At 44.9% G+C, this 11,842-nt stretch overlaps 1 protein-coding gene across 4 annotated transcripts; it reads left to right on the top strand.

Annotated features, from left to right (window-relative positions):
• Positions 1–940: 940 nt before the first annotated feature.
• Positions 941–4,657, top strand: LOC124175422 (sporozoite surface protein 2-like). 4 transcript variants are annotated; one of them, XM_046555658.1, is made up of 3 exons: positions 941–1,318; positions 1,899–2,890; positions 2,981–4,657. In XM_046555658.1, the coding sequence occupies exons 1-3, from the start codon at positions 1,032–1,034 to the stop codon at positions 3,799–3,801; spliced, it is 2,100 nt and encodes a 699-aa protein (XP_046411614.1). In that variant the 5' UTR covers positions 941–1,031; the 3' UTR covers positions 3,802–4,657. The 4 variants fall into 4 exon arrangements, with proteins under 4 accessions (XP_046411614.1, XP_046411616.1, XP_046411615.1 ...); XM_046555660.1 differs by having other exon boundaries at positions 3,161–4,657; XM_046555659.1 differs by having other exon boundaries at positions 1,899–2,535; positions 2,626–4,657.
• The last annotated feature ends 7,185 nt before the right edge of the window (positions 4,658–11,842 follow it).

Consider the following 11,842-nt stretch of genomic DNA (forward strand, 5'->3'; position numbering starts at 1 on the left):
CCCCACGTTGCATATCGCGACCCGCTAAACCTACCCTCCATTACGTCCCGGTTCTTTCCTTTTCCCCACCTCACTCTCCCAGACCTCTACGTCACTCATGTACACCTGGATCCACACCCATTTTAGTCAAAACTTGTATCTCCACATTTATATACCACAGACGAGGCAACGCAGTGATGAAAGACGTATACGAATGACATACTTATATTTGGTTCATAGTTTTCACTCGAGGTCACGACCCTGCGTGATACACAAGGTACACCGAGAGCTGAGCCTCCAATATATCGGACGGGACCATTGGTTCGAAATTTATTTGATTACGGTCACCCAGGCCATCTCTGACTGTGCACTCCTTGACTACACGCTATTGGCTCCATAATTGGGGAAACCATCAGGTCTATTAGGTTAGGGAGGACCTCTGACCGCCCTTTGAACTATCTAATTAATTGAGCCCAGATGCGACTCTGCGGCATAACCTAAACCAGTAGCAGCGGCACTGTTCTGGCCATGATTTCTCAATAAAATAAGTAGTTCTGGATACACAGATGATGAAACATTGTGTGCGGGTATGAGTACGGAGAAAGGGGATCCATGTTTGTCAAGTGATCCGGTGAACAGAAAGAGATCAGAATGATACTGGAACATTTGGCCAAACATTCCGTACACCACACGTGTATAAACCGTACTAGATATCATCAGCAAGGTACTATAATTACGTATCGTCATCGGTATATGGGTAGAAATTTGTAGCCACATATTTACCCACCACTGTTGGGAGACATGCATGTATACGTATATTAACCACACACCGGCGATGCGGCAAACGTTATTTACGCAATGAAAAAACAACGTTATTAATGTTGTCTTATCGAGTCGAGTGTGTTAATATTAGCTTCGCAAAGTTGATGACCGGTGATACCGTTACCGTGCAGTAATAAATGTAGACCCACAGTGTATAAAAGTCTACGGTATCGAAAAGACGGAGTGTCTGATTGTGAAACTGCTGTAACTGAAAATCACCGGTCGGTCGAATGGAGTTCAAGTTATTTTTCGCGTGCATCTTCTTGTACGCCGCAACCGTTTCGCAAATCAACGGAGTTGAGCATTATGAGGGAGGAGCATACTCAACAGAAGCGCATTCGGAATACTATACGACTCAAAACCAAAATACTCAAGAAGCAAATCATCAGGAGGCGATGCATCAATCGAAATGCTTGGATGTTAAGTGTAACGAAAATGAAGTATGCCGGATGATAAATGTACAATGCTTCGCCGAACCTTGCTATCCAGTCCCGGAATGTGTACCACTAAATAAAACGTGAGTTGCTAGTCGACCATCGTTTTGACCTTAGGTTTAAAGAATATACCGAGAGTAATAGGCTGCTTAGTCAGGTACCGTAGGGTTGGTCGAATTGTCGTTCACTCAACCTGATGAAGAGTCACCTATCCGGAGGGTATCCGCGCGTTTCGGGTTATTGTATTTATGGTCAGTCGGTCGCGAATGAGTTTCGGCAAAAGAACGCCACCCTGCGATCAGAATGCAAGTAGCGTCGCGGCGCCTAATGAACCCATCAGCTTGGCGCGTGCTCAGAGCGTGTGGCATGATTAGACTGGCCTTGGGGTTTCTCTTATACTGCAAATCTATACTCACTGTTCTCGATAGCGTCTGGTACGTGACGCAAGGAAACGAAGTTTAGGGTTTTAGTACCATCGGAGAGTGCGTGGACTGCGACTATCTGAAATATGAAAGCAGAGAAGCTCATTTCAAATCCCGCGTTCGAATAATTATGTAATTTAAAAATTGGCTGAATTCCAAATATAAGATTATAGATTGTGAATTATCGGTTCTTTGGGATTTCTTGAATTGATTGGTAATATTGTTGCTTCTTCTGCTACAGGACGGAGACAACCAAAATCGAAGAATCAAGAATTGATGAGAAATCGGAGAGTATGAATCCTGAGATGCATGAAAATTATAAAAATCCTGTGAACCCCAAAGGTCCGGAAAATCCTACAATTTTACAAGGTGGTGAAACCTCTTTCGGTGCTTTCTCGATTCCGACAGAAAGTCCGGTGGGCTCCAAATATCCCGCAAGTGCCGTGAATCCTGGAGGTCCCGAAATTCCCGCTAACTCTGAAAAGTTAAATTCGGAGATTATGGGAAATCATATGAACTACATGAATACCGGTCCAGAAATTATCAGCAACTCTGGAAGATCTGAAAATGGGAATAATTTAGGCGGTACGAACAAAAACCAAAACTACGTGAATCCTGGCGGTCCTGAAATTCCGGTTAACTCTGAAAAATCTGGAAATGTGAATAATGCAGAGACGGCACAAAAAAACCGAGGCTACGTGAATCCTGGAGGTCCTGAAACGCCTGCAAACTCTGGAAAAGTTGGAAATGGAAATAATTCAGTGAGTACAAACAAAAACCAAAGCTATGTGAATCCTGGTGGTCCTGAAATTCCCGCTAGCTCCGGGAAATCTGGAAATGAAAATAATTCAGCGGGTGCAAGCAAAAACCAAAGCCACGTAAATCCTGGTGGTCCTGAAATTCCTGCAAGCTCTGGAAAATCTGGAAATGGAAATAATTCAGTGAGTACAAACAAAAACCAAAGCTATGTGAATCCTGGTGGTCCTGAAATTCCCGCTAGCTCCGGGAAATCTGGAAATGAAAATAATTCAGCGGGTGCAAGCAAAAACCAAAGCCACGTAAATCCTGGTGGTCCTGAAATTCCTGCTAACTCCGGGAAATCTGGAAATAAAAATAATCCAGCGGGTGCAAGCGAAAACCAAAGCCACGTAAATCCTGGTGGTTCTGAAAGTCCTGCAAGCTCTGGCAAATCTGGAAATGGAAATAATCCAGCGGGTGCAAACAAAAACCAAAGTCACGTGAATCATGGTGGTCCTGAAAATCCTTCTAATTCTGCAAAATCTGAAAATAAAAATAATTCAGCGGGTACAAACAAAAACCAAAGCTACGTAAATCCTGGTGGTCCTGAAATTCCTGCTAGTTCCGGAAAGTCTGGAAATGGGAAAAATTCAGTAGGTACAAGCAAAAACCAAAGCTACGTAAATCCTGGTGGTCCTGAAATTCCTGCTAGTTCCGGAAAGTCTGGAAATGGGAAAAATTCAGAAGGTACAAGCAAAAACCAAAGCTACGTGAATCCTGGAGGTCCTGAAATTCCTGCTAGTTCCGGTAAATCTGGAAGTGGAAATAATTCAGTGGGTAAAAACAAAAACCAAAGCCACGCAAATCCTGGTGGTCCTGAAATTCCCGCTGGCTCCGGAAAATCCGGAAGTAAAAATAATTCAGTGAGCGCACAAAAAAACCAAAGTTACGCTAACGCGGAAAGTTCTGACACTATCGATGACTTTGAAAATTCAAGTAATGAATCAAATTCCGAGGGTGCACACGAATACGAAGGTTACGAAAATCTTGAGGATCTTGAAACTCCCGCTGAATCTGAAAACTCCAAGAACGCAACAAATCTAAAGGGTGCAAACAAAAGCGAAAGCTACGAAAATTCTGGAGGATCTGAAAGTCCCGCTGACTCTGAAAACGACGACAACGAAACAAATCTGGAGGGTGCCAAGAAAAACGAAACCTACGTGAATCCTGGAGGTCTTGAAATTCCCGCGGACTCTGAAAACTGTCATAATGCAACAACTTCAGAGGATGACGACAAAAACGATAGCTCCGCGAATCCTGGAGGTCCTGAAATTCCCGCTGACTTTGGTAACCCCAATACTGGAAAAAATCCTGTAAAGGGTGCGAGAAAAACGAAAGCTATGTAAAACCTGGAAATCCTAAAATTCCCGCTAAATCTGGAAAATCTAAAAATGTGAATCAAAAGGGTAATTTGGTACCTCAAGTAAATAAATTTCCCTACACTACTTGACATGAGGATATTAGAAACGGTTAAACATTGGGCTATCGTAAGATATCGATGCGTACAACCAAAACTGACCCCAGACTGATTCAACATTGATTTTTATTTAAGCTGTGTTCGGAAATCCATTGTTTGTCACCAGGTTTGAGTTTAAAGGTTAATCAGTGTCAGTCTCGAGTACTGGCCTGGCTTAGTACTCGCGTATAAATTGTTTCAGTTTTAACACTCGCTATTCATGTCTAGCTTCACTGCCAGATGTAATTCGTGCATGCCATACACATAATGGTCTTCAGCCGTGTTCATGCATCATCAATAACTCTCATAGTAATGCGCTTTTTGTTCAAGTGAGTTTATATGTTTTCTTGAAATCGAACACGCGTAAAAAACAGTTGCTTTTTACACCAATTTGGTACGTTTACCACATGTTGGTAATTCATGGTACGTTTCATAATTCTGCTAGGCAACATTCATAGACGGATATTGATACAGACTACGTGTTTGACGGTCAATATTTGCCTGTTATTGGTAGCGAGAATTGGTCTGATCTTGAAAAAGCAGCATTGGATCGGTCTTGTTATTACGGAGACCTACGAAGTATAGCCCAATTTCATGAGTCGGACTTGTTCCAGTACTGAGACCAAGACTAGATCAATTATAAAATCCCACCTAACATGCTCATACTTAATTGCACCGTAACAGTTAGCTACTATTAGAAGTGCTTAGTACGTAAGAACTGTATTGAATAAATCCAGTATACACAACACTAATGCCATTAAATCGCACCTGATGTGTCCAACTTACCGAAGATTTTTTAAGAGAGCATCAAACGAATAAGGAATGAAAAACTCGGAAAAAGAGACTCAGTAATAAGAATTCGATGATCGATACGCGATTATTGAAGATATACAAGAGAGCAGTAAATATTGACATGTTTTGAAACACTTTAGCGTCCACACAATGCGCATGAAATTCGTTGGGTCGCTTCAGCCGCTGCGGGAGGCCTTGTAGGGCCCACGAATGAACACGTTTCACGAGTGACCGTGTAATCGTCAATAATGGAGGCCTCCTGGACGGGAGGAAGCCAGTTGGGAATGACTGATGACGCGCTGGGACCGGAGCGGAAACAGAAAGCTCAGGTCGTTCGGTCCGCAGGTAGCCGTGTAGGTGTGGGTGAGGGCATTATGTACCTCCACACTGACGTGTAGAACTGAACGAAGTCCGCGAGACTGATCCAAATGGGAAAGTCCGCTTCGTCTTTCTCGTCCTGTTTGGTCCTCGGCACCATAGTGCGTCTCCATGACGGATGCGTGGCATTTGCTCGAGACTTCTCAATGAGTCACTAATGTAAAGAGCTCAGAGCTGCTGGTAAAGAAATGTTTCTGGTCACCAGTCATTTTGTTCGTTTCAAAAACACGACGCAGGACTTCTAAGGTGGTCTGGTTCAAAGCGTTCCACTGTCAGCACACGGGGATACAAAGCATATCCTGCAACTTATACTTGCGGCTCCTTACACTTGTCACGTGAAGCAAATATTAAATCCAAGTTACGGAATGGGTATGTGTACGTATCGAAAACGATGAGGTAAGATGAAGGGAAAATAATAAGGCACGCGAAGAAGTCACGTAAAATCAGGGTGAGAGTCGTGTTGCGAACCGTATCGCACGTGGATAAAGCGAAGTGATGTATTGCCTCTGCTCTGCAGGGCTCGCATGGGGTAAATCGGACATTACACGCATGCACACACACATACACACACACACACACACACGGGTGTATTATACTGTGAGCTTCGCAACGTGGCTAATATTGTCCCCACACGTACGCACGTGTCTATATACGTATGCATGTGTAGACATTGTCCATACAAAGTAAATACGTTTGTGCCGAGGCATACGTTTGGTCAGGCTGGCGAGGCACCCCGGCAATGTTGGCCACTCTGTGGCTTTACACAGGCCTAACTCACCCTCTCAGATCGTTATTATTACCATTACCGTCGACGTGGACACATTTGTTACACTGCGCCGTTTCACTTGTTTCCAAAACTTTGCCACTAGTTTGCGAAATGGCGATAAACCTTTGTGCTTAGCCTTTACTGCTTCACTCGTTAGGTAACACTTTGGCATCGGACGAGAATTTATAACTATCCGAGCACTGTCTCGACAGCTGACCATTTCCAACTTTGAATACGAACAAGCTTTTCCTACTTCTAAGCAAATTTTTTCCGAACATCAAATTTTAACCATCACAGAGTATCTGACTTTAAAGTTGAAAGTTATGTTTCGATTATCGCTCTTTTTACTCATTTGTGACAATCTGAAAGATTGCGAATTATTGCTCTGTGAAAGAATCGAGGGTTGTCCAAACACTGAAGAGGTCGGTGTCTTCAGTTGAAAGGTGACTGCAATACGTAATACACGGTATACCCTGCGGTTTCATTACTTTGCGATTTCCAATACTTTCGGACCCGTTGAGACGTTGAGTAAATATTAGCGTGGGTGGATTGTGAGGACGTAGCTAGCGATAGTAATTAATCCCAAAAGTGTGCCGACTGGCACGGAGATCCGTGACTGTAGTCAACTAGCAGAGGTTGAGGACAGGAAAGGGATTGCGAGGGTTTTGATGAGGACCTCACCTCTTCGGCCCGGGAAAGAAAACTTGGGGAGGAGAACTGCAGCGGGCTCAAATGCACCCGATTCTGTACAAGCGCAGCCACAACCCTTCACGCACATCTACACGTCGGTTTCCCACCAAGCACACATGCAAGCGCAGAGAGTTATTTAACTTTCATTATTAACGCGTAAGCTGAGCCACATTAATGTTTGTTAAGACTAGTGCAAGCCGCAGATGATGTATCGCGGTCACGTCTGCAATCAGACTCAACACAAGTTATCCTCAACAACCTGCCTGTGTGTCGAGGTGGATGTTGGTACAGCGAGTGATCGGCGGCTGTGTCTATGCGCACGTACATGGATGCAAAGATAGTGCGCAAGTATTTCCAGATTAAGTCACCATTTTAATCCTTGTAGTACAGGATTCCCTGCGTTTTCTCGATACGTACGCATCATTTCAAAATGTTATTTCTCGTCAATATATTATCTGGTCGGTAAGTTCATTGGCGAGCGGAGATGGCATGCGAGTGACATAACAATATGTCTATTTTCAGCTACGGAAAAATTTGAAAAAACAACCGAGCCGTCTATTCGTTGAAAAAATAATGACTCTTGTGTCAGTTCTGTAAACAGACTTTCTGCAAACCGCTTGTCCATCACAGCTGCGTATACTTTAACGCTTCGTTTGAATTTGTTTGATTTTTGCATAATATTATATTACATGATTATATGCAATACAATATAACTGCGATGCGATATGTTCTATCAAATGTATGTTACGATTCAAAGGTCAAATAGTGTTGTATTATATTTTTTTAACTATGGGCAATCTAATTTCAAGGCTTTTTTAAACATTGCGATAGCGTGATTCGTTGCCTTTCAGACAGAGGAGTTAACGATAAGACTGCTAGTTATTTCCACAGCTTCGAAAGGAATTTGAATATTTCGACTATTCGCAACGACTTAGAAAAAGGGATGCGGGAATTTCATGTTCATTTGGCAAGTTTATGGGCCGAGATAGAAGCGGAAAGAAATTAATAGTTTCAGCATGGGCGGAGCTTGCGGCTTGCCCGTGACTTATCTTGTATATAGAGAGGTAAAGAGTAACGCCTAAGTTAACTATATCCTTATCTTGTAAAGCAACGCGCTTAAGATTGGCTCTTGCCATTGGCTCCGCGTGGTAACTGTTCTCTCGAATCTCAGGACGACGTGACGCATTGTCTCAAGATATTTTGAAACAGGTTCGTCGTTTGTGTGGGCGGATCGGGTGCTTCCTCAGGTATCCGTTGGTCATCCGATGGCAGCACTGACCGGACAATAGTTGAGGCTGGTCATTTCTGTTGGGTTCTACAGCATTCGAAACGGTCTTCGAACGTCACTGGTTAGGTCTTATATTTTTAAAGTACAACAACTCGAGATGACTGTAACGAGATGATTGTAATTGTTTAGAATATTGGAATATTCTTTGGTATTCCAAGTGTATTAATCCATCCAATGATCATTAACTAATCAGCTGAATTGATGATTCCTTCAACGTCTTCTGAGATCATTTCTCATGTAGTAAACGAGGTCAGCCGCGATCTGCCACATGATGGCTTACATGATACAACCATCCGCGTGAACTGTTCAAGTGTTCAGTTCCTGGCAGAGGGACACACTATAGTTTACGGTCTGAAGGGACGTGAAGGACAAACGGACAAGCCAGATCGACAGACGGAAAGACAATCCTGGCACAGCGGGTTCGGTCGAAGTTGACCGCTGCAACTAATGCCTGGTTGGTTGCACAATGCTATTTTCTTTCCTGCAGCGCCACCCGATGCCACCCTCCAGAAGCCCCCCGCCGGCAAAAGCTTTTAGCCTCTTTCCCGTTGCAATATGGTAGCGACATTCGTCATTCGCATATCTCTCTCTTTATCTATCGCTCTCGCTCTTTTACGTACGCCAGTTGTCTGGGATTCTCACTCTCCAACGAATTTTCTAGTAAAACGTCAGGCGTCGAACACCGACCGCAGGATACGCGCGACAAACTGGCTTGTGATAATTTCTTGCATATAGCTTATTCTTGAGTCTGCAAAATCTTATCCGAAGGTGTAAGGTTCCAAGACCGGTCTTTGATCGAAGACGAATTTGGGCTTGAACCTTTGTTTTGTTTTTTGTTTCTTCAGCGTCCGTCTCAGTCATGATGACGTTGCATAGAGGTTGGAGGATATTTATCGTTGACTCTAACATGGAGCGGAGACCGGAGATTACAATTTGTGATTTTTGTCTGTGAAATGAAATCAATTTCTAGCATCGGCTACCGTGTGACGCTCCATGGATGAAAAATCGTTCTGTTCCGTGGTCCGGGTCGAAGAGGCAAGACGCTGACTCGAAGGACGAAGGAAGGGCCGGCGCTGGCCTCGTTAGCCCGAAAATAACCGGGGCTCTACTAATTCAGGCTGACATAATTGGGAGTGTTTGTTACCTGAACACCTCCCTGCCCTCGCGGGGACCCCGAAAGACTGGACTGAAACAAGTAGAGGGAGAAAGAGAGAAGGAGAAAGAAGCGGAGAAAAAAGATGAAGGAAGGGAAGAGCTAAAGAACGCCTACAAGATCGTCTAACGACGAAGAACACGGAAAACCTCTTCAGGCGATCCTAGGGGTCGATAGGCGATGCTATCGGTGCTATCGCTAGCCGACAGCTTGTAGCCCAGCGTGGTCTCTGCTCTTCCTCCCCCTGCTCCTCCGTTCTCCTCGTCTTCCTCTTCTTCTTCTTCTTCTTCTTCTTCTTCTTCTTCTTCTTCTTCTTATTCTTCTTCTTCTTCTTCTTCTTCTTCTTCTACTTCTTCTCGTCTTCTTCTTTTCCTTATTCGAACACCCCAAACCTCCTTTAACCCAATCCTACAGTCGGATACGTCCTTCGCTATAGGACACGCAGGCATGTGTGCGGGACTTGGGTTGTACACGTGCACACACCTACTCCGGCAGACACCCAGCCGATGACCTCCCGATAGCCACGAGATAGCTGGCAGATAATCGCAGCCCGGAGACTGTCTCCAGGTCGCGAAACATACGGAGACCACCTCATCCCCCGAAATTCACTCTTCGTATCGGCACAAAAACCACGTACAGAGAGACGTGAAAAAAATTTGTCCACGTTTCCTCTTTTCACGCTGCACAATTCGTTCCGCTACCACGTTTGATATCGATCAGGAGTTATATCCAGGTATCGAAGTGAAAAGGAATAAGCATTTTTTTCGGGGTATAACTTGCATAGGAAAAGTAGAATCTAACTGTACGAAGCGAAATTCGGAATGACGAAAAATCTGCCTCGCCAAGCTGATCGTGTAAAACAATCGTGCAATAGTGAGGAAGGGGGGCGGGTCGGAGTAACATTATTTCACTCGCTGTATCCAGTCGGGTAATGGATGTAATTGTATACGTATAACAAATACAGGTTAACTTAAGTACGTGTAACACCTGCAAAAGTCTATAAGGTATCGCAGGCTGCTATAGGTGGCGAACCCTGGCTTGATTTACCGCCCGAGTTGAGACCAGATCCTACCCGATACTTAACATACAACGCATACAACACCGTGGCCACGTCGTTCGAGCGCTATAACCCTCTCCCGATTTTCGCCTGGAATTTACAATCTCAAGAGCTGGGAGCTCCGGGAATTAATATTATATCTTGTTTTCCTTTTTTCCAAGAGGTAGGTAGGTGTGAGCGAGGGACTATGCGGTAAACGACCGTGTTTCGCGTCTAAAGAGCAGCAAGAACGTAAAATAAAAAGGACAGCCTCGCAGGTTCAAACAGTGAGGAGGAAAAACCTGTCTTAGTGGACTTCTATTCATGTAAGAGGTCGGGGCAAAGGATCAGAGAAGGAATTTTCGCCAAATTCGACTTCGTTTGTGGGTGTAAGATACTGCGCAGTTTCTCGAAAAACTGAAGCAGGTGATTTTACCTCGTGGCATTGACTGCAGGCTTTAAAGAGGTGAACGGAGCCGTTTCACGTTCGGTATTTGCAATCGAGAGGCCAAACCCGTTGTTTGTTTCCGAAGGCATCGCAGGCCGCGAAGTAACCGAATAGCCGGTTCGATTTGCCGCCAAAAGAATTCGGCCGTGTCTAAAAGGTGCCGATGGGGGAAGGTGGAAAAATAAGAGGGGAGTTCCGCCCTGGTTGTTTCGTAAATAGCTCTATCCGGTGCGAACAAGAAGTGGCAGCTAGAGCAACACGTGGGGGTCAAAATCGAGGAATGGACCGGGTCTTGGTCTCGGTTTGTCTTCACCTCGAGGCAAAGTAGCCAGGCGGCAGGTATAAGAGGCAGCAACATGCAGAGAGTGAAGTGACCGGCCTTTCTCTCTCTCTCTCTCTCTCTCTCTCTCTCTCGATCCTCGAGCCAGACTCACACACGCGAAAGATACACGTGTGTCCGCGCTACTCACTCACTCGCTCTCCGTATGGCAGCTAAGAGTTCTTTGAAGCTTGAACAGCAAAGCAGCGGATTTAAACTCGAGAGTCAAGTGTTGGCGAGTGTTGATAAAACTCGAAACATCGCACGTCCCGTAAGCTCCGGCGCCTCCACTCCACCCCCAAATCCCAACCCCGCACCACCCCGAGTACGCGGAGGTTCACAGACCCACTCGAGTGCCGTCGACTTTAACCCGATACCTAAAGTGCCCCACCGGATGCCTTCTGACTCTGCACGTCCGATGCAGTCCTGGAATGAAAATTTTACTCATCGTCAGTTGGGATTTTTTGCGGGATGCTCCGAGAGATGAGATAGAAAGATTTTAATGGCTGACATACGCGGTCTCTCATGAGAAATCTGTCGTTAGAATGAAAGACCGTTCGAAGGTTTCTTTGAATCATGTTCCGAAAATCGAAACTAATTCTACTCGGTTTTTCGCATCGCGTTCTCAACACCCGATCATCCATGCACCGAGAAATCGAATTTTTAACGAGCAAACGATCCTTGGACGAATCCTCGTCGAGTACGACACCGCACGTTTAATGTCAAGGTTTCCGGTAGAGGGTATCGGGTGATACGTGGTCGGCTGCAGACAGCAGGCAGAAAGTGTCAAGTGGTTTGGCACATGTATAGATAATGGTATAGTGGAGCGCAACCCAACCCCGATACCAATTTTCAGTATAAAACAAAACAATACCCGACCACCCATCGGGCTACACATGTTCTCTCCAACTTTCCAAGAAACTGATAACTTCGGGGGTAAGAAACCACGCAGTTCAGGCTGAGACTGACCCTCCGGGTTCGCAGGGACGCGCCATGCACTTAGTTTTCACTCTCAAATCTGAACTCTGACCATATTAACGTCGATTATAAGAGTTCAGAAC

This window comes from Neodiprion fabricii, chromosome 2 (genome assembly GCF_021155785.1).
Source record: "Neodiprion fabricii isolate iyNeoFabr1 chromosome 2, iyNeoFabr1.1, whole genome shotgun sequence".
Lineage (NCBI taxonomy): Eukaryota > Metazoa > Arthropoda > Insecta > Hymenoptera > Diprionidae > Neodiprion > Neodiprion fabricii.

Coding starts and splice junctions, on each gene's coding strand:
- LOC124175422 (XM_046555657.1), top strand. CDS start 1,032: ATGGAGTTCAAGTTATTTTTCGCGTGCATCTTCTTGTACGCCGCAACC. Junction 1,319..1,898: donor TGTGTACCACTAAATAAAAC/GTGAGTTGCTAG, acceptor CTTCTGCTACAG/GACGGAGACAACCAAAATCG.